Here is a 27,400-nt window from a genome sequence, read left to right as displayed (position 1 = left end):
TTAGCCTCGTTGGGAGAAAAAGAAGTGGGCATTTTAACACCACTCCCATCAGGGAGAAAAGCAGTCGGCTCACGGTGGGTGTACTCGCACAAATATGATGAGAATGGTCGAATTGCCCGTCATAAGGCTCATCTTGTTGCGCAGGGTTTCACGCAGATTGAAGGTCTAGACTATACCGACACCTTCGCTCCTGTTGCAAAATATGACACCGTACGTGCGCTACTCTCCATGGTTGCTAAGTTTGATCTTGAACTTGATCAAATGGATGTGAAGACTGCTTTTCTCAATGGCAAGCTTGACGAAGAAATCTACATGCATCAACCCCCAGGTTTCGAAGACCCTGAGCACCCAGATTGGGTCTGGAAACTCCTCAAAGCCATCTACAGACTCAAGCAAGCTGGTCGTCAATGGAACAAGACACTCGATGATTTCTTGCGAAAAGAAGGTTTCAATTTTGTTCACAGTGAAGCAGACTATAGTCTGTACGTTTTACGCAAGGATGACAAGACCATTTGGCTCCTTGTTTACGTCAACGACATGTTGCTTGCGTCAAACTGTCGGGATTTCCTTAACGGTTTTAAATTGGAGATGAGCAAACATTTCGAAATGAAGGATCTTGGCGAAGCGTGTCATTTCTTAGGAATGCATATCATGCGAGATCGCTCCAAGAAGCTTCTTACCATCAACCAATCCTCCTTTCTCGAACAGATCCTCAGTGAAACTCGGATGTCAGATTGTCGACCAGTGTCTACCCCCATGGTCCCAGGCATCTCCTTGACGAAGTCATCTGCACCCCTCACTCAAACTGAAGTGCAACAATTCACGCACATGCCATATGCGCATGTCGTTGTGGAACTCAACTTCGCTATGCGCGTTAGTCGTCCCAACATCGCATACGCAGTATCAACACTGTCGAAATTTTTGAGCAATCCTGGCATAGAGCACTATCGCCAGCTTCACCATCTCCTTCGTTACCTCCGTGGATCCACGCATCATTCCCTGACCTTTGGTTTATCAAACAAAGGACTCATTGGTTACTTGGACTCAGACTTCACATCCGACAAAGACGACAGCCGTTCGATTGGGGGCTATGTCTACTATCTCTTCAGTTCCCCCATTAGTTGGCATTCCCAAAAGCAATCTGTCGTTGCGACTTCATCCACTGAAGCTGAATACATCTCTCTCTCTAATGTGGCCTGCGAGTAGTTCCATCTCAGTCAGCTGCTATGTGACTTTGGTCTTGACCTGTCACTGATCACCCCCACCACACTATATGGTGATAATAATGGAAGTCGCGCGCTAACGAAAAACCCGCAATTCCACGACCGGGCAAAGCACATTTGTGTCCGCTATCACTTCATTCGAGATCTAGTTAGTGATAGGACCATCATTATCCCATATGTACCCACACACGATATGGTTGCCGACATTTTCACGAAATCCCTACCACAAAAACTTTTCTGCAGCCATCGCCACTTGCTCGCCCTTTGTTCACCTTCAAACGAAGAACCAGCTGAATAAGCTACACATGTGTCTCTAGTGATTTGCGTCTGAGTGGGAGTATCAAGATATGACCTTTATACGTACTTAACCTTTTCCTTTTACATACACAATCACTCCTCCTACCATGCGTCATACATGTTCCCCATTGATTCTCCGTCTCAATCAAACATATTAATTCCTCTCCTCATCGAATAATCTCCCTCAGTCTTTCAATCCAAGACTGAGGTGAGCTTTCTTATTAACAACTCTACTCTACCTTTTACTAACTACTACTCTACTAAGTCCGTTCCCGTCCTTAGGTATGATCCATAGTTAATCTGAGTCTTTCGATCCAAGACTGAGTCCGTTCCCATCCTTAGTCCAAGTCTCGTCACCTATCAATAGCGCGTGCGAAAGAAACCTTTGAAGAAAGAGAGGAACTCCTGAAAGAACAAGTGCTTCATTTAATTAATGTGAGCAAATATTTCTGCATGTCAGTATTAAAGATTGATTGTTTTAGAACACATTTTGGGCAGTAGCATTCACCTGCGTGCATTGAGCATTGTCACATGACCGTTGTCACTTCAACCATGGTGGACTCTGGTTGCACCATCTCTGGGTTGAGCTGCAGAAATATGTTGTAACTCTTGGAAGGGGAAAAGTATCGCAAGTTGACAATTGGTTCGTTTTTTTGAATCTTTTCGAGTCGTCCCTTATCTGATGCTCGATATTAATCTTATATGTATTAGATTCAAACAATTTCTGTGCTGGCGAAATCTCAAGCACCCAAACCAGGTCATCGGCATTACATTTATAGACAGCTCCGTCCATGAAGATATTTCTAAGGTTTGTAAACTCATGTGGTTACTCTGGCTACTAACACTTTCTCTTTCAGATGATAATTTACGCTACCCATGATGTCTTGACCGAGAATGATTCTCCACTCGGTTATTTTCTCTTACGGTGTGTATGCCTTTACCTCGAGATGGACATGTATGCTGCTCTGGAGGTTCACACAACAAATACAATCAAGGAGGGGAGACATACTGTCCAAGCGTTCACAGCACTCATGAAGGTATGTAAATTGTAGTTAGTTTGATAACCCTACCTTGACACATCAGCAGCAATACATGACACAAACCACTGATGACAACATGAAGAATTGGAACTTTCCGAAACTGCACATGACGACACATATATTCAACGACATCGAGGCTAAAGGCGCCACACGCAATTACAACACCAAACCGTATGAGCAAATGCACGGGCCCTTGAAGGACTGGTACTTGAACCGGACAAACTTCAAAAATGTTGCGGAGCAGGTAAGCATCAATGGCATTCGTGATTCCCTACTAATTATCCTGTGCATATTATCTACATAATGATAATCAGATCCTTCGCATCGACCACTGGATACTTGTAGCTGATGACATTGATTGTCGTATTTCGGACTTTGATGAATATTTGCAGCGGAAATCAGATGGCAACTCGGAGGATGACGATTCGTTAGATGACGATGAAAATACCGACATCGGCGTGGATAGTACTTTAGATCCATCACAACATGTGAGAATGGGATCAAGACAAGCTGTGCAGACTTTCTGTTCCATCGAGAATGCGCAAAAGACCCGTGTCGAATTCACTAACTTTCGCATCAAGCTGAATGCATTCTTAAACATCTTTCTACCTGCCTGCAACATTCCACTGCCAAATGGAAGAAGAATCCACTTACAATCAGATGATACTGTACGTTTGTTCAATCCAGCCTTTTGTTACTCTACTGATTTGATTCATTTGAAACAGGTTACCGAGTATCAATTCTTACACATCAACTACGAATCCCTGGTAGACTGGAAACAGAATACCGACTATCTCCGGTGCAGCCCTCAGTTCTTCAATGCGCCGCATTATGACTGTGTCTTCATCCGGACACAGAATGGCGTCATCCTCGGACATTTAGTCTTCCTTTTTCAATGCGCCATTGGGAATGGCTTATTTCCCCTCACTCTCATCCACCCCTTTGACACTCTGACAGGGCCATGACTTCAACAGGACAAGCAGCTTAACCTTTTCAGAGTTTGTGCACAACCACGCACAAAGGCCGAGTTCTTCTCAGTACGATCAATCATTCGTGGGGCACTCCTAGTACAGGATTCAGGTGGCAACCCCCTTGATTACCTCGTTGTCAACACTGTCGACACAGACATGTTTCTTCGTGTAAGGGAGATGCATCAGCAGGCGGGTCATCCAGTGCACATCTGATCAATTCCGCTTTCAGGTAAGTCTTTTGTCTCTTTGACCTTGAGGCGCTCTGCTAATACATTCCTCAGTAATAGACTAGTCAAACTATGATTCTATGTAGTACGCCATGATTTGAACATTCGTTTGCATTCATTTTTGCCAAGCTGTTCAGTCTATCTTCACATCTTTACTTCTACCACCCGTCTCTGAATCACCCACCTCTCAAGCACTTCAACGCTGACATTTGAACACTAACCATGCACGCTTCTCACACCAGATCGAGGTGCAAGCGTGGCAATATTGACAACATTGAGGACGATGGACCGCCTCTGCATGTCTCATGGGCTGAAGGCGCCCAGTCTGAACACAGCCATGCGCCAAGTTGACGAGTGTCTGGCTCAACAGATGGCTTGGCCCGGTTACCCAAGATGGTGCAAGGAGGTCAAAAATCCTGTGTGCACTATCGACTTTGTGTAGTGATCCAAGTTTGATCTTGTTCTGTGAGTCGCAAATCCAAATTATCGGTGGTCGCCTACCTTGCTCTCATCTGCATTCTCAACAACCTGACTCCTACATCCCTTTTGCATCACCACCACCAACAATAACCACAACCACTGTCGTAATAACCGAAAGGTTCAACAGCAAGACAATGGTTAGGACACTCACCAAGGCAACCTCGGATGCAGGATTCTCAAGAGGAGCCACCCAAGGATGAATGGTCTTGGGAACATGGGCCCGGATGGCAAGCACGTGGCGATTGGGATGGAGAAGGAGAGAGATCAGGAGTGGGAGAGAGAGCAGTGCTGAAATGACGATGACGATGACCTGAATAAGTGCATTGTGTTTGATATTGTGCTATCTCTCGCATTCTCATATTGTTTTGTTCACAACTGGCAGAGACGGGAGTTCCATCCCTTACCTGCCAACCCTGCCCACACCTCCCTTGTTGAACCGAAAATGGTACCACCCTCCAGATCACCATCACCTGTGGGGACGCGATCGCGCTCTTGCTCTCCTGAATCTTACTACTCTCATATGTCTTCACGAGGTCGTTCACACTTGTCCTTATTCCTAAGATCACAACAACATAGTTATAGTCCTGACAGTTCACCAACCACAACTTCAATCAATGATATATCACTATCTATATCATGAACCACCATCCAACAACCACATGGTGGCCCTCTCCCCATAACAAGGGACTCTGAATTGCGGCCTGATGGAACAACGAGAACAGATGAAAAGCAGGGCAATGTAAGAATACTCAGTACAACCCCAGATAGGCGCTGATTAACTTGCAGCAACGTTGACATTTCTCGCCAGCTGCTGAGCAAATGCCTCCTCCAGCTAAGGTTCCACGAACGTCTATGAAACATCATCTAGGCGATTCTCCCATCAGCTACCATTCATCATCCGCTGGGCTGCTGCGCCACCCCTACCCCCCCCCTCCTAGCATTATCATCACCAAGAATGACACCATGTCCGATTCTTCCTGAAGAGCAGGTATGTATGTCTGAATCGCTCTCGTCAATCATCCACGCTGACTCCAGAATCCAGATTCAGACATCACGTCCGATTTTTCCCAAAGAGCAGGTATGTCGCTCTTGTCTCTTATTTATTCCATCTCTGAATCTAACTTCAGATTCAGACACCACATCCGATTTTTCTAGAAGAGCAGGTATGTTGCTCTTGTCTCTCGTTTACTGTATCTCTGAATCTAGCTCCAGATTCAGACACCACATCCGATTTTTCCCGAAGAGCAGGTATGTCGCTCTCGTCTCCCATTCACTGTATCTCTGAATCTAACTCCAGATTCAGACACCACGTCCAATTTTTCCTGAAGAGCAGGTATGTCACTCTCGTCTCTCATCCACCATATCTTTACCTCCATTGCCACTGGTCCTCCAGACACCATGTCAAATTCTTCCTGAAGAGCAGGTATGTCGCTCAGCTATTGAGTCACTCTATTAAACTCAACTTAAACTCGAATCTGATCATGCACAGCAGTTACACATGTCCTATTATTCAAGTCTAAGTATCTGTTATGAGTTTTGCACCACATTGGTGCGCAATTGACTAATCTCTTGCACTGACGTGTAAAACTGCATGTAGCAATTTTACGTCTGACACCGCCAAGGTACTGGGCAGTGCAGGCACTTTATAATGCGTGGTTTGAACGACATGATGGATCCAGCACAGGGCTCATTTGATGATGAGGAGTCCGAGGACGATGAGCACGCTATGCTTTGTAAGTCATTATCATTCAGGTTTCATCTCACTGACATTCATGACCTCGGGATTTTTCTATTTGTTGTGTCTGCACAATTTTCACTATCCTACGTCGAACTCCAGGCTGTCGCTATCATCTTCAAATTTTTTTTACTGCATCTGCCACTGCTCCATTTGTTCCCACTGCTCTATTTGCTCCCACATGCCCCCCCTTTTTTTTTCCTGTACTGCTGTCTCACTTTTCATATTAGCGAGTTTCCTTAATTTTCCGCTTATCGTGTAGTATGCCCCTTTTTATGAAAGACTTGTGCTGCTTTATCTGGTTTTTTAAGCAAAATAAGTGTTGAATAAGCGAAAATTCAGAGATGGAGTGAGCTTAATTAGGTGGCTCGCGCTTTTTCGCTCAAATGACTTAATACTTCTTTTCACCTAATTAAGTGACAAATAAAGTGAGATAAGCAACCGGTTGTTTTCCTGATACACGACGATCTGTAGCTTATTAATACATCATGATTTGTAGCTTGTTGTATCACCGGCCCATCAGAAGTTCGTGATCAACTAAGAACCAAATGACTAGGAACCGGTTGACGTTCACAAGGCACCGAGATCTGTCATGAGATCGAGAAACGGTTCTATGATTAGTAACATAGTATAGAACTTCAGGCCACGGCACTGACTCGGACTGTAAAGTCAAGCGGTATGATGAATCACCGGGTCCTGCAGCTTAGAGTCATTCGTGTATCACACATTCGCTATAGTACGAGTAAGTGATACATCATTCCCCCAGCTACTTGTGGCACAACCGGGTAGTAAGAGTCGCATCCTGCTCGGCAGTTAAATCTTACCAATTTTGTGGTTCGGTGTACACATGTTGTATGAAGTTGGAGGTCTGAATGAGTGGGGCAAGTGGAAGAAAGAAGAGAAGGTTGATCTGGACGACGGCCTCATATGTGCGAGAAAGCGATTGAGAGACATCAGAATGAGGTACCTGACGGGAACAAATGTTCCACCTGTCTCACCAAGTGCAGTTTGTGATCATGTTCAATGAGGGTGTGGACCAGATCAACAATCTTTGGGGTATGACGTCAGCGAGGATGAGGATATGATGTTCATCTTCTAATGAAATTTGGCAAACGCGGCAAGCATTGCAGATAGCATATAATCAATACATGAGTGTTAAAATATCAGTTATGGAGGATACATTATACAATAAATGTGGATGAGTGCATACGAAGTTAACTACGACCGTCAGTACCATCACGGCTGCTATTTGCTGCACCATCATGGCGAGGTATGTCAATGCGCTCCAGGCGCCACCGAGGAGGCATCCTCAGTCTCCCATGAGACCAACACGAGTAATAGCAGAGGAACGCCTTGACCCAATGCACGTCTGGGAGCGAATCGATGTCAGCTGTGTCGTTTTCCTGCGGCATGGTAGCCTGTTGGCTAGATGGATGTCGTGTATCGTCTGCTTTCTTGTATTCCGGTAGTCCTGGCAGCAGCAAGTCGCTGTAGGTCACATATGAACGAAATGGCACTGAGAAGTAAGAAAATTAGATTACAGTGACCTTCCGCCCTGGTGCAACTTCAACGACTGGTGGACCATGGCTGTGTCGGGGTACGGGGAAAGAAAGATGTTGCCGTAGGAATTGCACGACTCCGTTCGAGCGGGGAGGCGAACTTATTTCGAACTAGATAAGCACTTGGTCAATCACGTGTTGCGCATTTACTACAGAAATTGAAGACTGACACGATCAAATCGAGTTGCGACCTGATCTGAGAGAGGGGATGGTAGGGGTAATGTAGCAGGGACCTGTTGTGCCATCGTGGAGTCAACCGTCAAAGAACTGAGATATGTGAGTCACACCTACATCTAGAGGATCACGGGGTTGGATGTGACGCACAGGGACTGCGTTCACGCGAGGAGAGAAGCGAAGGAGTTTGCTGAGGCGAAGGAAAGTGTGGTGTTCCGGGTCTCTTGTAGGCTGAAGTCTCGGAGCCATAGGTATGGCGGATATCGGTGGTCGGCGGTGTCCAGCAGGAGGACGATGAGTTGCATCAGACTGTAATGATAGCAGTGATGGGCGAGTGGTATAATAAGTAAAAGAATGAGATGCGCATTGCGCACATTTAGTATATCCCTGTGGACTAACTTTTTGCGTGCAATAACCTGTAAGCGGAATGTTAACACACGAACAGCAGATGTGCGCGGAGAATGCGTACATGAGCCTGAGTAAGGATGTTAGGTGGAGTATCACATATGTAGATCTTGTAGTCATCTTGGGTGTTTGTCGTGTAAACTAGTTGGTGTGAATCGGACGAGAGGATAAGGACAGGGACATTCTGAACGTCGAACGAGGCGAGGAGCTGTCGCGACTCGAAAGCCCAGAGCTTGATGGTGTCATCATAGGAAGCGCTAGCGAGGAGAGCTCCATCGAATGAAAGTGCTAGACCACGAATCCTCTTGGTGTGCCCTTCAAAGGGAGCTCCAACAGTCTCCAGTGTAACTGCGCCAAATTCGTAGATTGTCTTGGCATTGTCATTCAGATCCATATCAGCGGTGAAATTGAATGTGAATGTGGCTATGATGGTTTTGTTTTTGTTTGTCCAGAAAACTGGCGATGACAGGAATCCTCCATCATGATTCTTGGGATTCCCTATCCTCACATCTAATTTCTGTGATTGGACATCCCAGACTTCGAGGCACTTCCCCCAATCTAACTCGACTGCGAGCTTCTTTGAGTCTGGGGAGAATCGAACTGCGCCCACGCCGCCGATGCTCTTGAATGGACCAGCGACAAGCTTGCCAGTCTCTAAGTTCCATATCCGCGCTGTTTCATCGAATGACCCGCTCGCCAGTAGGGTGTTGTCCGCAGATATATCAATGCAGAGGATCGGATGTGAGTGTCCTTCGAATGTTTTCACAGTCCCTATCTCAACCTCAAATGCTTTCAGCTCCGCCCCACCAGTACTCCAATCTCCACCACCAGTGACTACCCATCGACCATCCCTTGATACTGCCACCGCATATACCGTCCCCTCGAAAACATGTCGCGCTCCCTCAATCTCCTTGCCCGCCTTCAGATCCCATTGCCGAGCGGTCTTGTCGTGAGATCCGCTGATCATTCGCTGGCTATCTGGAAAGTAGGATATGGATCGAATGTCATCTCTGTGACCCTTCAAAGTCGTTACCGGTTTCAGAATAGATTTCGTGGTGGCCGCCTTTGTCGACGCTGAAGCCATGGCTGCGTCTCCGTGAGTGTAACCGTGAAGTAGTACGGGCAAGGTATCCTTTGGAAGCGTTCAGAGGTGCACAGGTGAGGTCTCCCGGTATCAGTATATTATATGACTGACACTGACAGTGAGTCGAAGATGAGCCCCCTGGTAAAGCCAAATGTCAGTCCATCACAGCTGGAAATATAGATATATTGGTGTTACCGAGAGACTAGCGCTTTACCAGCGAAGAACTTGAGGAGCGATGAATTGTTGAGTGTGAGTGCGGCTATTGGTTTTACTAGCAGGCACCCCCTTGCATATGCACCTCAGGCAGCACTTCTCGGGGCCTATATAGGGTCTAAGAGACCCGGTTTCTATGTTATGGGAAACTAGTCTCCGAGACCCACCCTCCCACCATCTAATTATAGTTCATGCTCTCGCATTCCTTCGCGGGCTCCAGCACCTCCTTGCGCGCCTCTAGTAGCCCTCCCAATAGGCCTCTAGCACTACTCAAACCGTCATCTAATTATAATTTTATACTCTCGCATTTCCTCGCGGGCCTCCAGTACCTCCCTACGCGCCTACATTAACCCTCCCAATAGGCCTCTAAAAGCGCTATACTTCGTCCAGCGTTAAGTGCAGTGTGCACCTAGTAAGTACAACTACTAGTATTATCATGATGGCTTTTTAATGGAAGTCTCATGCACCCACTTCGTGTTGTGATTACTAAGTACCATGAGGTACCATGCAGGCTGCTACCATCATTACTGCATCCATGTGGTCTTAGTATGCAGTATAATGTTAAATGCAGTTTGAGTCTATTGGTCGACATTCACCCCACTCACCACTCCCCAGCAATAATGCGCCGTGCAGACCAAGTGTCAGCCTCCAGCCGGGGGCTTGGGAAACATTTCATCAGTCCCCGCAAGTCTCGAGACAAAAGAAAAACTCAAACATTCGTCAATATCCCTGGTGCGGATATCAAACGTTGCGAGCTTGCCCTATGTATGGAAGCACTCGTCAATGCAAGCTCAACAGAGCCAACTGCTGCCCCTGCACTCAATTTGACCAGTTCTAATGTTGACATGACTATAGACAGATCGAACGATGGCGATGAATGGGTGTATGAATCGGATCATGATAAACCTGAACTTCAACATCAGCCCTTTCTGAATCAGTCCGACAAGATGCAACCAATTGAGTCCCAATGTCGTATCCTCTCTGACAAGACATCACAAAAGCTCTATGGAAATTGGACGGGAGTTATCCCCACCTTAATCGAACCTTTCTTGACTTATCTCGCAAGAACGTTCGGACAGCCACTCGAGAAGTCTCATTCCATCATATCCGCATGCATTACTAGTTCATGTGCTCAAAAGCGCACAACAGTTGTTTGCCTCTTCTTTGACCGTAAGTGTAGTCAGACTTCTTGTCATCCAGGGCCTATCTCTACTCAACTTTAGGATTTGTCTCGACCGATGTCCTGAGCTGCAATTGCTTCACCCTCTCACAAGTTCTTATATGCCATGGTTCATCGGCCTAGCGAATGATGTGATTAAAACTCACGAACCCAATGGAATAGTAGAAACAAACCTATGTACCTTGTCCGAGTCGAACATCGACTACTTTTGCAGTTTTGCGTTTGGGTTCATACGCCTTTTGCTTCCCATTGTCGGACAACGACCGGATGGAATTGAAAAAGGCTCTACCACTGGGCAAGGGAATCTATGAAGAGCTCCCTCTGTCAAGGCGACAGGGAGGTAAGGGTAATGTAGCAGGGAACTGCAGCCCAAGTGGCAAATCAAATGTGACAAGAGAGAGAAAGAGACTCACATCTAAAGGATCATGAGATTAATCGTTCCCAACAGGGTGTACTCCATTCGCGCGAGGAGTGAAGTGAAATTTTTTGCGGAGGCAAAGGAAAGTGGGTTGCTGCAGGTCAATTATAGGTGGAAGTCTTTGGGTCATAGTATTGGAAAATATCGGGTATCTGCAGTGCCCGGAAGAAGGACGACAAGTTGCATCAGACTGCAATGATAGCAACGGATGAGTGATGGAATGAGTAAAATGATAAGGAGCGTACTTTTAGTAGATGGCTAAAGGTTGAATTTCTGCGTGTAGTTGTCGGTTAAGGGAATGTTACCACATGAGTGGCGAACATTTGCAGGCAATGCGTACACTGGCCTGAACAAGGATGTCGGGTAGAGCGTCACAGATGCAAATCGAAGTGTGAAGTTCGGTCGGATGAACTTGAATGACATTCAAAAAGTACAAGCGGATCGCAAGGACCAAACATCGAACCATACGAGGTGACAGGGTTGATCCAGTTGACTTTAAGCATAAACCTTTGTTGAAGGATTGGAGGATCGAAGCTAGCGTCGCAAAGGAGTGAGGTCCGTCGAAAAGTGTAAATCCATTGACGGGAAATGATCAGGTCGGCCAGGCGAGTGTCCAAAGCGATACTTGAGAGTGCGAACCATTGGAACTCGAAAGGACTGCAAGAGAGGTGGTCGGATTCCAAAACCATGCCAGATAAACCATGAGAATAGGGTCTAGAGAAGTGGAGATCGATTGGAAGATCGACACGGAAGTGGTTACTGGAAAAGCGAGACTCGGCATCCAGTCGATTTCAAGAGGTGTTATCAGGAAAAAGAGGGTTCGAAGGCCAGCTGTCATAGAGGCTCACCTGAGAGTGACAGTCCTCTTCCTGAAATCCATAGACAACCGGGTCATAAGAGTCGCATCCTGCTCGACAGTTAAATCTTCCCAATTTTGTGGTTCGGTGTACACAAATTGTATGAAGTTGGAGGTCTAAATGATGTGGGGCAAGTGGAAGAAATAAGAAAAGGTTGATTTGGACGACGGCCTGATATGTGGGAGAAAGCAATTGAGACATCCGAATGAGACTCCTGACGAAAATAAATGTTCCACCTGTCTCACCAAATGCAGTTTGTGACGATGTTCAATGAGGGTGTGGACCAGATCAACAATCTTTGGGTGATAACGTCAGCGAGGATGAGGATATGATGTTCATCTTCTGATAAAATTTGGCAAACGCAGCACGCATTGCAGATTGCATATGATCAATACACGAGTGTTAAAACATCAGTCATGGAGGATATATCGTACAATAAATGTGGATGAGTGCATACGAAGTTAACTACGACCATGAGCACCATCACAGGCTACTATTTTCTGCACCATCCTGGCGAGGTATGTCAACGCGCTCCAGACGCCACCGAGGAGGCATCCTCAGTCTGCCATGAGACCAACACGAGTAATAGCAGAGGAACGCCTTGACCCAATGCACATCTGGGAGCGAATCGTTGTCAGCTGTGTCGTTTTCCTGCGGCACGGTAGCCTGTTGGCTAGACGAATGTCGAGTATCGTCAACTTTCTTGTATTCCGGTAGTTTGGCAGCCAGAAGCCGCTGTAGGGCACAGATGAACGAAAAGGCACTAAGAAGTAAGAAAATTACATTACAGTGACCTTCCGCCCTGGCGCAACTTCAACGACTGGTGGACCATGGCTGTGTTGGGGTACGAGGAAAGAAAGATGTTGCCGTAGGAATTGCACGACTCCGTTCGAGCGGGGAGGCGAACCTATTTCGAACTGGGCAAGCACTGGGTCAATCACATGTTGCGCATTTATTATAGAAATTGAAGACTGACACGATCAAATCGAGTTGGGACCTGATCTGAGAGAGAGGATGGTAGGGGCAATGTAGCAGGGACCTGTTGTGCCATCATGGAGTCAACTGTCAGAAAGTGAAATATGAGAGTCGCAACCTACATCTAGAGGATCACGAGATTGGATGTGACGAACAGGGACTGCGTTCGCGCGAGGAGAGAAGCGAAGGAATTTGCTGAGGCGAAGAAAAGTGGGGTGGTTGCGGCTGTCTTATAGGTGGAGGTCTCGGCGCCATATGTATGGCGGATATCGATGGTCGGCGATGCCCAGCAGGAGGACGACGAGTTGCATCAGACTGCAATGATAGTGATGGGTGAGCGAGTGGTATAATGAGTAAAATAATAAGATGCGCACATGTAGTATATTCCTGTGGGCTGACTTTTTGTGTGCAATAATCTGTAAGTGGAATGTTAGCACACAAACAGCAGATGTGTGCGGGGAATGCGTACACGGGCCTGAGTAAGGATGTCAGGTGGAGTATCACAGATGTAGATCTTGTAGTCGTCTTTGGTGTTTGTCGTGTAAACTAGTTGGCGTGAATCGGATGAGAGAATAAGGGCAAAGACATTTCGAACGTCGAAGGAAGCAAGGAGCTGTCGCGACTCGAAAGCCCAAAGCTTGATGGTGTTCTCTCCCGAAGCGCTAGCGAGGAGAGCTCCATCGAATGAAAGTGCTAGACCGGTGATGCGATTGATGTGCCCTTCAAAGAGAGCTCCGACAGTCTCCAGCGTAACCGCGTCAAACTCGTAGATCGTCTTGGCATGTGGGACACCATCCGGATATTCAGAATCTGCCACACCAGCGAAATTGAAATCGAATGTGGCTACGATGGTTTTGTTTTTGTTTGTCCAGAAAATTGGCAATGGGGATCTGATTGCTCTTCCTTGATAGTTGGGATTCCCTATGCTCGCATCCAATATCTGTGATTGGACATCCCATACATGAAGGCACGTTCCCTCATTTATCCCGACTGCGAGCTTTTTTGAATCTGGGGAGAATCGAACCGCGGTGACGTCACCAACGCTCTTGAATGGACCAGCAACAAGTTTGCCAGTCTTCAAGTTCCATATCCGCGCTGTTCCATCAAATGACCCGCTCGTGGCCAGCAGGGTGTCGTCCGCAGAGATATCAATGCTGAAGATCATCTGTGAGTGTCCTTCGAATGTTTTCAGAATCCCCGTCTCAACCTCAAAGGCTTTCAGCTCCGCCCTCCTATGATCTCCACCACCAGTGACAACCCATCGACCATCCCTTGATACTGCCACCGCATATACCGTCCCCTCGAAAACACTTTGCGCTCCCTCAATTTCCTCGCCCGCCTTCAGATTCCATTGCCGAGCGGTCTTGTCCAAAGATCCGCTGATTATTCGCTGGCCGTCTGGAAAGTAGGATATCGATTGAATCTGATCTCTATGACCTTTCAAAGTCGTTACCAGTTTCAGAATCGATTTTGTGGTGGCCACCTTCGTCGACGCGGAAGCCATGGCTGCGTCTCCGTGAGTGCAACCGTGAATTAGTACTGGCAAGGTAAGTATCCTTTGGAAGCGTTCAGAGGTGCACAGGTGAGGTCTCCCGCTATCAGTATATTATATGACCGACACTGACAGTGGTTCGAAGATATGCCCCCTGGTAAAGCCAATTGTCAGTCCATCACCACTGGAAATACAGATGACATTTTGGTGTTACCGAGAGACTAGTGCTTTAGCAGCGAAGAACTTGAGGGGTGATGAATTGTTGAGTGCGAGTGCAGCTGTTGGTTTTAGGCGTCGCCTTGCATATATATATTCTCATACACCCTCTGCTGTGCATTGCGCCCTGAATCCTTCCATTTCATCTCATTTGCTTCTCTTCGCTTTTTGGCTCACAGCCATGGCCAAAGTCATTGCCATAACTAAAGCGTCAATCTATTCTCTATTTGCCACCCATCAATGGGCGACGCCATACTCAAGCTTTATCATTGCTCGTTCGTCAGTTTCGCTTTGGACGCGTGAACGTTTACGGAGACCAACGTTTTTCATTCCGTCTTGTTAAAGTGTCCTGAGTCCGCACAAACACAATGTTACAGACACCTGGACATTTCTCCTTTCTTTTACCGTGCCTTAACTACCTTGAGAATTCACTGTCACTTCCAATCTTTGAACGTTTCTCTGATGCTGAGATCACGCGCTCATCGAACCCCCTGACGAGAAATTTCGCAGGTTCGAAACTGCTGCTATCCCCCGTCACCTAGCGTCCCTCTTGCCCTAGCTAACAGACCCTTATCGTAGGAGACGGGTGACTGCAGCGGGTGCTGAGGATGTGGTCTGCTTCGCGACTCTCTGCTGGACGCTCCCGGCTTGCTTCGCTTTTCCAAACAGTCCGCTATGATCAGTACCTATTCTAGGTCATGGAATTCCGCTATTATTTAAACCACAAATGAATGATAGTAATATAATAACTCTAGAAGATAACATAGACGATTAAGGGATATTGAAAAGGACAGCTCAGGTAGGCGTATGTTTTATATGGCATAACCTACATGCTCAGATCAGCGAAGGTTATGGATGAGTACTAGTTATGGATCTCACCTAAACAACGGACTGGCATCGCCCATGTCCTTAAATTCATCCCTTCTGCTGTCAGTCAGACCTTCCGCTTGACATTGCGCTTTCTTCTTTTTATTAAGCCGGCCATAGTCCCACATAGCGAACAGGCTCAGCAAAATTCTGTAGCAGAAACTCGTCATTAATATTCCAGTCCAAAAACTGAGGAGACATACGAGAGGAAGGGGAATCCCATCATAGTGCCGTGCCCAATGTGGAAATTCGGTCACGAGACACGCAATCATAATAGTCGGTACTGGACTAAATATCAGGCAGTGGGGAAACAAGGTTAAGGCAAACGTACTCCAGCGCGATGGTCTGAATAGCTTCAAGGCGATGTTCCTATACAAACATTGAGAATGGACATGTTAATCTTGATGTTAAACATATGAGGGGACTTCGGCAAAGCTATACAGTATCTAGAGAAGGCATGTGAGTTTGAGTGGAGTGACCATGGCATATCACGCACAAAAAAGACGGCTGCAGCAATGTTGTACCTGAAGCCGATCAAATGCAGGTCTTGAGACATGCCAGCGGCTTTCGCGTTTCCTGCTAGTGGGAATGGTGATGAATAGAAAGTATAATGTGCATATCCCACAACTTACCGACATTGGACCGGTCTCTGAAGGCAGCATAAAGTATGAAGCAACGCTAGACAAGGCAGGGGTTTGAAAGACTCACAAGAATGACAACATGTATAATAACGACACGAACGGTAACAAATGCCAATCGAGCTTGCGCAGAATGCGCGCTCTTTATCCCGGATTGAGCTCCTCGACAATTTGTTTTTCCTGTATCCGAAAGTTCGCCCACTTGCGGAACGAGTCTGTGCTACCATGTGTTAAAGTAATTGAAAGGAATGACTGATTAAATGAGCGGCTTGTCGCCTTGAGAGTCGAGAGAAATCTCGTTCAAGCGACTTGAGTGAGCGGTCAGTAGGTGGTGCTGGAGTTGCCAGTGGAAGAAACAAAAAGAGACAGAAATATAACGTTATCGATCCTGGACCGACCCTTGGTAAGTTGGCCAGATTCATGGTAGTAGCGGCTAGCCATGGGCATTAAAATGTTCATTCGGTCGCAGACCAAAGTGTCGACTCCGATTTTAGTGACTCGGAGAGGTTAAAACACTGCTTCATGGATAAATGAATGAGTCAATACTGATAGGCGGCATAACTCTGATAGTTACGGGACACCCACCAAGTACGTATACTCTGGGGTACAGACGTGATGTATCATTGGCAGAGGCTAGGTTTGTTGACAGTGACCGGAGATTCTGAAATGCCAGTCTAGGCGGAGAACAAGCGCATGTCAATTGATGACAGACGTAGATATTTCAGGCTTCCCTTTTCAAATTTCCCGTCCCAAGCTTGAATGGCATCACCTGCACGTCAATGGAGGGTGCGACGACGTTTATTTTTCCAAAACAAGTCATGTTACACAGAACGGTCATAAAGCTCAGGTAAAACGCGAAAATCGACAGATGACAGCTCAACGAATAATATATTTATGAAGACTGGGCCTCCAAGTGGTCGGTTACTACAAGGCGAGATGGTCCTGCTTCTGACCGTGATTGACTAGTCATCGTTTTCAACTCGATTTCTTCGTGCTGGACCCTAAAAGACTGTTAGTGAATGAACTTTGTGAACGAATATATTTTGCATACCTGGGAGGAGGTAGGGCGACTGGACCAAGAGCATTTTCCTCTTCATCGTCCTCGAGTTCGTCATCATAGACTGGGCGTGGTTCCTGCTTCATCTCCTTTTTCTGGAACCAGCTGAGGCAAAAGAAGAGAACAAATGGTCGTCTTCCGTCATCCACACCGACAACGTCGCCCTAGTGAATGAAGCAGTCAGATCTCACAAACGCAACAGAATTGTAGAAAACAAACATAGGTAGCTTGTCCGAGTGGAACGTTTACAGTTTTTCGTTTGGGTTCACGCGCCTTTTGTTTTCCCTTGTCTGATGAGGACCGAATAGAATTGAAAAAGGCCCTACCGGGCAAGAGAGTCGGCGGAGCAGTTTTTCCATGAAGGTGATTGGGAGGCAAGGGCAATGTAGCAGGGAACTGCGGCGCGAGTGTTGAGTGAACTGAAAGAAACCAGAGAATGAGACTCACATCTAGTGGATCACGAGATTGATCCTTCCGATCAGGGCACGCTCCATTCGTGAGAGAGGCGGAGGAATTTGCTGAGGCGAAGGAAGGTGGGACGTTGCAGGTCTCTTGTAGGCGAAGGTCTCGGCGCCATAGGTATGGCGGATATCGGTGGTCGGCGGTGCCCAGCAAGAGGACGACGAGTTGCATCAGACTGCAATGATAGTGATGGGTGAGTGGTATAGTGAGTAAAGAATGAGATGCGCACATTTAGTATATCCCTGTGGCCTGACTTTTGGGTGCAATAATCTGTAAGCAGAATGTTAGCACACGAAAAGCATATGTGTGCAGGGAATGCGTACACGGGCCTGAGTAAGGATGTCAGGTGGAGTATCACAGATGCAGATCTTGTGGTCGTCTTTGCCGTTTGTCGTGTAAACTAGTTGGCGTGAATCAGATGAGAGAATAAGGGCACAGACATTGTGAACGTCGAAGGAGGCAAGGAGCTGTCGCGACTCGAAAGCCCAGAGCTTGATGGGCTCGTCGAACCAGGAAGCACTAGCGAGGAGAGCTCCATCGAATGAAAGTGCTAGACCACCTATCTTCCTTGTGTGCCCTTCAAAAGGAGCTCCGACAGTCTCCAGCGTAACGGCATCAAACTCGTAGATTGTCTTGGCGTCATGATCATCCGCATCTGTCACACCGGTGAAATTGAAATTGAATGTGGCTACAATGGTTTTGTTTTTGTTTGTCCAGAAAATCGGCAATGGTATGATTCCTCCTCTTCTATGGTTGGGATTCCCTATCGTCGCATCCAATTTCTGTGATTGGACATCCCATACATCGAGGCACGTCCCCATATTTATCCCGACTGCGAGCTTCTTCGAGTCTGGAGAGAGTCGAACCGCGGTCACGTAACCATTGCTCTGAAATGGACCAGCCACAAGTTTGCCAGTCTCCAAGTTCCATATCCGCGCTGTTCCATCAAATGACCCGCTCGTGGCCAGCAGGGTGTCGTCCGCAGAGATGTCGATGCTCAAGATCATATCTGAGTGTCCTTCGAATGTTTTCACAATCCCCGTCTCAACCTCAAAGGCCTTCACCTTCGGCCTCCCAACTCCACCAGTAACAACCCATCGACCATCCCTTGATACTGCCACCGCATTTACACTCCCCTCGAAAACATCTTGTGCCCCCTCAATCTCCTTGCCCGCCTTCAGATCCCATTGCCGAGCGGTCTTGTCCCAAGATCCGCTGATCATTCGCTGGCCGTCTGGAAAGTAGGATATGGATTCAATGAAATCTTCATGACCCTTCAAAGTCGTTACTGGTTTTAGAACCGATTTCATAGTGGCCGCTTTGGTTGACCCGGAAGCCATGGCTGCGTCTCCGTGAGTGAAACCGTGAAGTAGTACGGGCAAGGTATCCTTTGGAAGCGTTCAGAGGTGCACAGGTGAGGTCTCCCGATGTCAGTATATTATATGACTGACACTGCTAGTGATTCGAAGATGAGCCCTGGTAAAGCCAAACGTCAGTCCATCGCCGCTGGAAATACAAATGACATTTTGGTGTTACCGAGTATCAGTGCAGTTATTGGTTTTGGGCGTCGCCTTGCATATATATACCTAACACGCCCGGACCGCCTCTGCATGGCAGCTGTGCATTGCGCCCTAAATCATCGCTTCTTGGCTCACAGCCACGGCTAACTTGAAAGCCACTGCCATCACTAAAGCATTCTCTATTTATGTCCCACCCAATGATGAACGACACAATACACCAGCTTTATCTTTTTGGGCGCGTGAACATTTTCGTTCTGTCATATTATATAAACTGTCTTGAGTCCGCTACTCGTCTGGGCGGAGAACAAGTGCATGTGCGTCGATGACAGGTGTCGATATATCAGGCTTCTCTTTTCAAACACTCAAGCTTGAATATCTAAACTATATCACCCACCCGTCAATGCACTTCAGTGAGGATGCAACTATATTTATTCTTCCAAAATAAATCGTAAAGTTGGAGGTACACTGCAAGATTCGACAGTTGAAATGCTCAACCGATGAAATACTCACAAAGACTGCGCCTCTAGGTGTTCGTCAGCTATCACAATGCAAGATGGTCCCGCCTCCGGCTATGACTGACTAGCCACCGATTTCAATTCAATTTCTTCGTGCTGTACCCTAGGAGACCACACGAGTGAACTAATTTTGTAAACGAATAGGTTTAGTGTACCCGTGAGGAGGCACGGTGACTGGATGAAGAACATTTTTTTTCCTCTTCGTCGTCCTCAAGCTCATCGTCATAGAATGGCTGTGGTTCCCGCTTCTTCTCTTTTTCTGGAACCAGCTGAGGCAAAATAAGAGAATGTATGGTCGTGTTCTGCCGTCCAACAATATCGGCCTAGCGAATGAAGTGGTCAAACCTTACGAACCCAATGAAATAGTAGAAACAAACCTATGTACCCTGTCCGAGTGGAATATCAACTATTTTTGCAGTTTTTCGTTTGTGTTCATGCGCCTTTTGCTTCCCATTGTCGGACAACGACCGGATGGAAATGAAAAAGGTCCTCCCACCGGGCAAGGGAGTCGATGAAGAGCTCCCTCTGTGAAGGCGACAGGGAGGTAAGGGTAATGTAGCAGGGAGCTGCAGCACAAGTGTCAAATAAAATGTGAAAGAAACAAGAGAAAGAGACTCACATCTAAGGGATCCTGAGATTTATCGTTCCTTCCAGGGTGTACTGCATTCGCGCGAGGAGTGAAGTGAAAAAGTCTGCGGAGGCGAGGCAAAGTGGGTCGCTGCGGGTCAATTGTGGGCGAAAGTCTCTGGGTCATAGGTATGGAAAATTTTGATTGTCTGAAGCCTGCAGACAATAAACATTCTCCACATCTAAGTGCCCGGCAGAAAGACGACGAGTTGCATCAGACTGCAATAATAGCAACGGATGAGTGATGGAATGAGTAAAATGATAAGGAGCGTACTTTTCGTAGATGGCCGAAGGTTGACTTTTGCGTGTAGTGGTCTGTTGAAAGAATGTTGGCACACGAATGGTGAACATTTGCAGGGAATGCGTACGTTGACCTGAACAAGGATGTCGGGTAGAGCGTCACAGATGCAGATCGAAGTGTGAAGTTCGGTCGAAAACTCGAATGACATTCAGAAAGTATAAGCGGATCACAGGGATCAAACATCGAACTATGCGATGTGACAGGGTCGATCCAGTCGATTTGAGCATGAACTTTTGTTGAAGGATCGAAGCTAGCGTTGCAAAGGAGTAAGGTCCGTCGAAAAGTGTAAATCCATTGACGGGAAATGATCAGGTCGGCCAGGCGAGTGTCCAAAGCGATACTTGAGAGTGCGAACCATTGGAACTCGAAGAGACTGCAAGAGAGGTGGTCGGATTCCAAAACCATGCCAGATAAATCATGAGAATAGGGTCTAGAGAAGTGGAGATAGATTGAAAGATCGACGCGGAAGTGGTAATTGGTAAAGCGGGACTCGGCATCCAGTCGATTTCAAGAGGTGCTGTCAGGAAAAAGAGGGTTCGAAGGCCAGCTGTCATAGAGACTCACCTGAGAGTGAGAGAGGACTCTTGCTCGAATCCATGCACAACCAGGTAGTAAGAATCGCATTATGCTCGATAGTTAAATCGTACCAATTTTGTGGTTTGGTGTCGTGCCATCGAGTTTCACACAAATTGTATGAGGCAAGTGGAAGTAGAAAGAAGAGAAGGTTGATTTGGACGACGGTCTGATATATACGAGAAAGCAATTGAGAGACATCCGAATGAGGCTCCTGACGCAAACAAATGTTCCACCTGTCTCACCAAGTACAGTCCGTGATGATGTACAATGAGGTCATTTCGATCTTGACCAGATCAACATTGTGTGGGGGATGCCTTGGACGTCAGTGAGGATGAGGATATGATGAAGTTCATCTTCTGATGGAATTTGGAAAACGCAACAAGTATTGCAGATAGCATATAATTAATACACAAACATCAGTTATGGAGGATATGGCGTACAACAAGTTGTGGGTGAGTGCATACGAAGTTAACTTCGACCATGAGCACCATCACGGCTACTATTTGCTGCACTATCCTGGCGAGGTACGTCAACGCGCTCCAGGCGCCACTGAGGAGGCATCCTCAGTCTCCCATGAGACCAACACGAGTAATAGCAAAGGAACGCCTTGACCCAATGCACATCTGGGAGCGAATCGATTTCAGCTGTGTCGTTTTCCTGCGGCACGGTAGCCTGTTGGCTAGACGGATGTCGTGTATCGTCTACTTTCTTGTATTCCGGTAATTTGGCAGCAAGAAGCCTCTGTAGGGCACAAATCAGCAAAAGGCACTGAGAAGTAGGAAAATGTACGTTACAGTGACCTTCCGCCCTGGTGCAACTTCAACGACTGGTGGACCATGACTGTGTCTTGGTACAAGGAAAGAAAAATGCTGCCGTAGGGATTGCACGACTCCGTTCGAGCGGGGAGGCGAACTTATTTCGAACTGGACAAACACTGAGTCAATCATGTACTGCATTTACTATAGAAATTGAAGACTGACACGATCAAATTGAGTTGCGAGCTGATCTGAGAGAGAGGATGGTAGGGGTAATGTAGCAGGGACCTGTTGTGCCATCATGGAGTCAACTGTGAAAGAACTGAGATATGAGAGTCATGACCTACATCTAGAGGATCACGTGGCTGGATGTGACGACCAGGGACTCTGTTAGCCCGAGGAGAGAAGCGAAGAAGATTGCTGAGGCGAAGGAAAGTTGGTTGTTGTGGGTCTCTTCTAGGCGGAGGTCTCGGCGCCATAGGTATGGCGGATATCGGTGGTCGGCGGTACCCAGCACGGGGACGACGAGTTGCATCAGACTGCAATGATAGTGATGGGTGAGTGATATAATGAGTAAAAGAATGAGATGCGCACATTTAGTATATCCCCGTGGGCTGCAATAACCTGTAAGTGGGATGTTAGCACACGAACAGCACATGTCTGCGGGGAATGCGTACACGGGCCTGAGTAAGGATGTCAGGTGGAGTATCACAGATGCAGATCTTGTAGTCATCATTGGTGTATGTCGTGTAAACTAGTCGGCGTGAATCGGATGAGAGGATAAGGGTATTGACGGTCTGAACATCAAAGGAGGCGAGGAGCTGTCGCGATTCGAAAGCCCAGAGCTTGATGGTGTTGTCGAAGGAAGAGCTAGCGAGGAGAGCTCCATCGAATGAAAGTGCCAGACCGGTGATGAACTTGGTGTGCCCTTCAAAGTGAGCTCCGACAGTCTCCAGCGTAACCGCGTCAAACTCATAGATCGTCTCGGCAAGGTTGGGAAACGGCTTAGAATATTCAGAATCGAATGCAGCGATGATACTAGTCTTGTTTTTGTTTGTCCAGAAAACTGGTGATGAGGCGATTCCTCTTCTATCAGATTTCCCTATCCTCACATCCAATTTCTGTGATTGGACATCCCAGACCTCAAGGCATGTCCCCCAGCCTAACTTGACTGCGAGCTTCTTCGAGTCTGGGGAAAATCGAACCGCGCCCACATCACCAATGCTCTCAAATGGACCAGCTACAAGTTTGCCAGTCTCCAAGTTCCATATCCGCGCTGTTTTATCAACTGACCCGCTCGCCAGCAGGGTGTTGCCCACAGAGATATCAATGCAGTGGATGTCCGATGAGTGTCCTTCGAATGCTTTCACAATTCCCGTGTCAACCCCAAAGGCTTTCAGCACCCCGTGATCGTCATCTCCGCCAGCAGTGACGACCCATCGACCATCCCTTGATACTGCCACCGCATATACGGCCCCCTCGAAAACACCTCGCGCTCCCTCGATCTCCTTGCCCACCTTCATATTCCATTGCCGAGCGGTCTCGTCCTGAGATCCGCTGACCATCCGCTGGCCGTCTGGAAAGTAGGATATGGATCGAATGATATCTCCATGACCCTTCAATGTCTTTACTGGTTCCAGTATCAATTTCGTGGTGGCTGCCTTCGTCGACGCGGAAGCCATGGCTGCGTCTCCGTGAGGAAGTAGTACGGGCAAGGTATGCTTTAGAAGCGTTCAGAAGTGCACAGGTGAGGTCTTCCGGTATCAGTATATTATATGACTGACACTGACAATGATTCGAAGATGAGCCCCCTGGTAAAGCCAAATGTCATCACAGCTGGAAATACAGATGATATTTTGGTGTTACCGAGGGACTAGCGCTTTAGCAGCGAAGAACTCGAGGCAAGCTTGAGGAGCGATGAATTGTTGTGTATGAGTGCAGTTATTGGTTTTACTAGTAGGCGCCTCCTTGCATGTCAACTTGTATACCCTAACTTGAACACGCCTCTGCGTGGCAGCTGTGCAATACACCCTGAATCTTCGCTTCTTGGCTAAAGTCACAGCCGTCACAAAAGCGTCAATCTATTATCTATTTCCCATCTAACGATGGACGACACAATATTTACTCAAGTTTTTGTCGTTGCTCGTTTGTCAGTTTCGTTTTAGACACGTGAATGTTTACGGAGACCAACATTTTTCAGTCCGTCATATTAAATATTAAATTCTCCTGAGTCCGCGCAAACTCAATGTTACAGACACATGGGCATTTCGCTGTTCTTTACCACGCCTTAACTACCTTGAGAATTCACACCGTCACTTCCAATCAATTTGAACATTTCTCTGACGCTGATCAAGCACTCATCGAGCCCCCCTGGTGAGAACTTTCGCAGGTTCGAAACCCCAAGCAGTTCGCTATGACCAGTACCTAGGTCCTGGAATTCAGCTATTATTTAAACCACAATGATAAGTATATAATAACTCTAGAAGATAACATAGACGATTAAGGGATATTGAAAAGGACAGCTCAGGTAGGCGTATGTTTTATATGGCATACCTTACATGCTCAGATCAGCGAAGGTTGTAGATGGAGCGATGGATCTCACCTAAACAACGGACTGGCATCGCCCATGTCCTTGAATTCATCCCTTCTGCTATCAGTAAGACCTTGCGCTTGACATTGCGCTTTCTTCTTTTTATTAAGCCGGCCATAGTCCCACATAGCGAACAGGCTCAGCAAAATTCTGTAGCGGAAACTCGTCGTTAATATTCCAGTCCAAAAACCGAGGAAGCATACGAGAGAAAGAGGAATCCCATCATAGTGCCGTGCCCAATGTGGAAATTCGGCGGATCAATGTAAATGAATGAGGAGCAAATGCTAAGATAGGGTTGAGCGGACGACGTATATCTGTCATGACACGACGTACCCTCCCAGATTTCCAAGGCCAATGACCATCGCTATCACAACTCCACGCTTCAGGTCGCCTCCTGCATTCGAGCCTGCCCAAGCAAGGTCGACTGCGATGGTCGGATAGACACCGATAGCAGCTAGACAAACCCCAGCATACGACATGCCCGCTGGTCCATCACAATAAAGCAAGATATATCCTACAATAGACACGACGGCGCCACCGATGATAAATGGGCCACGAACTTGATACTTGTCGGACAAGACTCCAACTGAGATTGTGGTAATACATCCTGCGAGAAATGGTGGGGCTGAGAGCAACTGAGCATGGGCAGCAGAATAGCCGAGCTCGTTTATGATAGTTGGCGTAAAAAGGGCGATGGCATAAACAGGGACGAGCAGTCTATGGAAGGATTCAGCTCATGAATGAGACAATATGAGGCAGGGAGTACCCCATGTAGATAAGAACTTGAATGTAAGTCTTGTAATCTTTCATGGCCTGCAAGACAAAACGAATGTGGTAGTGGGTGGCGAGATTATTAGCATCCTGTTTGAGCATGTCTATCACGTATGCTCTCTCTGTCTCGGTCAGAAACTTGGCCGTTTCGGGATACTAAGAAGTGTGAAGGTTCAGTGAAAAACACAACAGATGCGCAAACCCACGTCATGCATCAAGAAAAACGAGAGACACGCTACGAGAAGGGTGGCTGATTGAAGATGAATGTCGGTATCACCTCTCAGACCCAGCAGACTCACCAATACCCTCTAATAAGAACTAGATGTGCACGTGAAATGAGTGACAACCAACTCAGCCTACAAACATGGAAACATACAATCCATTGCCAACCATGCAATCCTCCGATGCTAATCAACGAATCAACAATGGTCTGTCAATGGCAACAGATTACTTACCCCTCCATATGCTCGATACCATACCTATTGTGCGTGAAAAGGTCAAGTCCAACGGCGCGGCTTGATCGAGAAGTTTGAAGACTTACGCTAGGAGTCCTCCAAAAGCGCCTAATAACAAAGAAAATTTGAACATACATGAACTCGACGCTGAACAAATTGTTGCATACCTGCGACTGTCGCTGCAGAAAAGAATATGGCAATGCGTTTGGACTGTTCAGATCGTGGATACCAGAGAGAGATGTAGTAGGTCACTCCAGGGAACAAACCTGCTTCTGTCAAGCCTAGGAACAGTCGAGCTCTACCGCCGCATAGTTTAATGTGTCAGTTTTCACCATGTGGGTAAGTTCTACGCACACGACAAGAGATCGAAATGAATCGACGAGACACATAAGGGTCATCACGAGACCCCACGCAATCATGATAGTCGGTACTGGACTAAATATTAGGCGGTGGGGCAAACAAGGTCGTGGTAAACGTACTCCAGCGCGATGGTCTGAATAGCTTCAGGGCGATGTTCCTATACAAACATTGAGAATGGACATGTTATTCTTGATGTTAAACATACGAGGGGACCTCGGCAAAGCTATACAGTATCTAGAGAAGGCGTGTGAGTGTTGAGCGGAGTGACCATGGCATATCACGCACAAAAAAGACGGCTGCAGCAATGTTGTACCTGAAGCCGATCAAATGCAGGTCTTGAGACATGCCAGCGACTTTCGCGTTTCCTGCCAGTGGTAATGGTGATGAATAGAACATATAATGTGCATATCCCACAACTTACCGACATTGGCCCGGTCTCTGAAGGCAGCATAAAAAATGAAGCAATACTAGATGAGGCAGGGGTTTGAAAGACTCACAAGAATGACAACATGTATAATAACGACACGAACGGTAACAAATGCCAATCGAGCTTGCGCAAAATGCGCGCTCTTTCTCCCGGTTTGAGCTCTTCGGCAACTTGTTTTTCCTCTATATGAAAGTTCGTCTCGATGCTGCCCTTGCGGAACGAGTCTGTGCTGCCCTGTGTTAAAGTAATTGAAAGGAATGACTGGTTAAATGAGCGGCTTGTCATCTTGAGAGTCGAGATAAATCTCGTTCAAGCGACTTGAGTGAGCGGTGAGCGGTGAGTAGGTGGTGGTGCTGGAGTTACCAGTGGATTGAAAAAAAAAAAGACAGAAATATAACGTTATCCTGGATCCTGGACCGACCCTTGGTAAGTTGACCAGATTCAGGGTAGTAGCCATAGGCATTCAAATGACATTCGGTCGCAGACCGAAGCCTCTTCGGTTTCACTGACCCGGAGGGGTCAAAACCACTGCTTCATGATAAATGCATGAGTCAATACTGAGTACTGAATATTTGAATCCTGATGGCATAACTCTGTGATAGTTACGGCTGGGACACCCAGATCTCGAGCGTTGAACGTTGAACGTTGAGCACCCTCAGGCTGTTATGATGCTAAGTACGTATACTCTGAAAGAAGTTCGAACACCCTCACGGCATTCACAGGGTTCGGTTCAAGCTTCAAGACCCCAGGACACCCCTCTGGCATCTGCTACTTTCTTTTCGCTTCCACCATCCATCCTGCAGCAGCAGGCTCCACCGACATCTATCATGTCGTCATCCCAACGAGATCGACAGACAGCTACTACGTGTACATCGGAGGATGAAAAGGAGGTTGCCATCGTGGTCGACGATAAGTATTCGACTTACGTAGTCC

The 27,400-nt window shown here is 47.0% G+C and overlaps 7 protein-coding genes across 7 annotated transcripts; 2 read left to right on the top strand and 5 right to left on the bottom strand.

The window, feature by feature from the left end:
• Positions 1–2,051: 2,051 nt before the first annotated feature.
• On the top strand, positions 2,052–3,525 carry DFJ58DRAFT_837227 (uncharacterized protein; the record flags this gene model as incomplete). Its single annotated transcript, XM_041392357.1, has 6 exons — positions 2,052–2,122; positions 2,232–2,328; positions 2,378–2,557; positions 2,607–2,804; positions 2,953–3,228; positions 3,286–3,525. 6 exons carry the CDS (start codon positions 2,052–2,054, stop codon positions 3,523–3,525), a joined length of 1,062 nt encoding a protein of 353 aa, XP_041249134.1.
• Positions 3,526–3,954: 429 nt separating this feature from the next.
• Positions 3,955–4,899, bottom strand: DFJ58DRAFT_837226 (uncharacterized protein; the record flags this gene model as incomplete). Its single annotated transcript, XM_041392356.1, has 5 exons — positions 3,955–4,221; positions 4,260–4,337; positions 4,390–4,548; positions 4,643–4,794; positions 4,881–4,899. 5 exons carry the CDS (start codon positions 4,897–4,899, stop codon positions 3,955–3,957), a joined length of 675 nt encoding a protein of 224 aa, XP_041249133.1.
• Positions 4,900–10,028: 5,129 nt separating this feature from the next.
• On the top strand, positions 10,029–10,711 carry DFJ58DRAFT_892581 (uncharacterized protein; the record flags this gene model as incomplete). The annotated part of the gene is made up of 2 exons (XM_041394785.1): positions 10,029–10,578; positions 10,632–10,711. 2 exons carry the CDS (start codon positions 10,029–10,031, stop codon positions 10,709–10,711), a joined length of 630 nt encoding a protein of 209 aa, XP_041249132.1.
• A 2,077-nt stretch (positions 10,712–12,788) lies between these two features.
• On the bottom strand, positions 12,789–14,418 carry DFJ58DRAFT_493712 (WD40-repeat-containing domain protein). The gene is made up of 3 exons (XM_041380667.1): positions 13,308–14,418; positions 13,213–13,254; positions 12,789–13,153 (listed from the first exon to the last, which is right to left on the bottom strand). Exons 1-3 carry the CDS (start codon positions 14,340–14,342, stop codon positions 12,971–12,973), a joined length of 1,260 nt encoding a protein of 419 aa, XP_041249131.1. The 5' UTR covers positions 14,343–14,418; the 3' UTR covers positions 12,789–12,970.
• A 1,326-nt stretch (positions 14,419–15,744) lies between these two features.
• On the bottom strand, positions 15,745–16,567 carry DFJ58DRAFT_763057 (uncharacterized protein; the record flags this gene model as incomplete). Its single annotated transcript, XM_041388583.1, has 3 exons — positions 15,745–15,859; positions 15,910–15,990; positions 16,253–16,567. Coding segments are annotated over 3 exons (195 nt in total), but the record flags the coding sequence as incomplete, so codon positions are not given.
• A 376-nt stretch (positions 16,568–16,943) lies between these two features.
• Positions 16,944–17,741, bottom strand: DFJ58DRAFT_742036 (uncharacterized protein; the record flags this gene model as incomplete). Its single annotated transcript, XM_041387174.1, has 4 exons — positions 16,944–17,052; positions 17,103–17,272; positions 17,328–17,504; positions 17,556–17,741. The coding sequence occupies 4 exons, from the start codon at positions 17,739–17,741 to the stop codon at positions 16,944–16,946; spliced, it is 642 nt and encodes a 213-aa protein (XP_041249129.1).
• A 6,721-nt stretch (positions 17,742–24,462) lies between these two features.
• Positions 24,463–26,752, bottom strand: DFJ58DRAFT_652633 (MFS general substrate transporter; the record flags this gene model as incomplete). Its single annotated transcript, XM_041381698.1, has 15 exons — positions 24,463–24,604; positions 24,658–24,738; positions 24,788–25,171; positions 25,221–25,381; positions 25,432–25,475; positions 25,586–25,632; positions 25,681–25,704; positions 25,767–25,788; positions 25,848–25,978; positions 26,035–26,110; positions 26,160–26,197; positions 26,246–26,274; positions 26,326–26,405; positions 26,462–26,478; positions 26,538–26,752. The coding sequence occupies 15 exons, from the start codon at positions 26,750–26,752 to the stop codon at positions 24,463–24,465; spliced, it is 1,491 nt and encodes a 496-aa protein (XP_041249128.1).
• Between the last annotated feature and the right edge of the window lie 648 nt (positions 26,753–27,400).

This window comes from Suillus subalutaceus (assembly GCF_016647625.1).
Source record: "Suillus subalutaceus strain FC151 chromosome Unknown DFJ58scaffold_9, whole genome shotgun sequence".
In the NCBI taxonomy this organism is placed as follows: Eukaryota; Fungi; Basidiomycota; class Agaricomycetes; order Boletales; family Suillaceae; genus Suillus; species Suillus subalutaceus.
This window is presented reverse-complemented; position numbering and strand designations above follow the sequence as displayed.

Excerpts from the sequence above, each read along its gene's own strand:
- DFJ58DRAFT_493712 (XM_041380667.1), bottom strand. The coding sequence starts at position 14,342 with ATGGCTTCCGCGTCGACGAAGGTGGCCACCACAAAATCGATTCTGAAA. Across the intron at positions 13,255-13,307 it reads ACATCCTTACTCAGGCCCGT|ATTATTGCACACAAAAAGTC; the intron begins GTACGCATTCCC and ends TTCCACTTACAG. Across the intron at positions 13,154-13,212 it reads CCCACAGGAATATACTACAT|TCTGATGCAACTCGTCGTCC; the intron begins GTGCGCATCTTA and ends CTATCATTGCAG.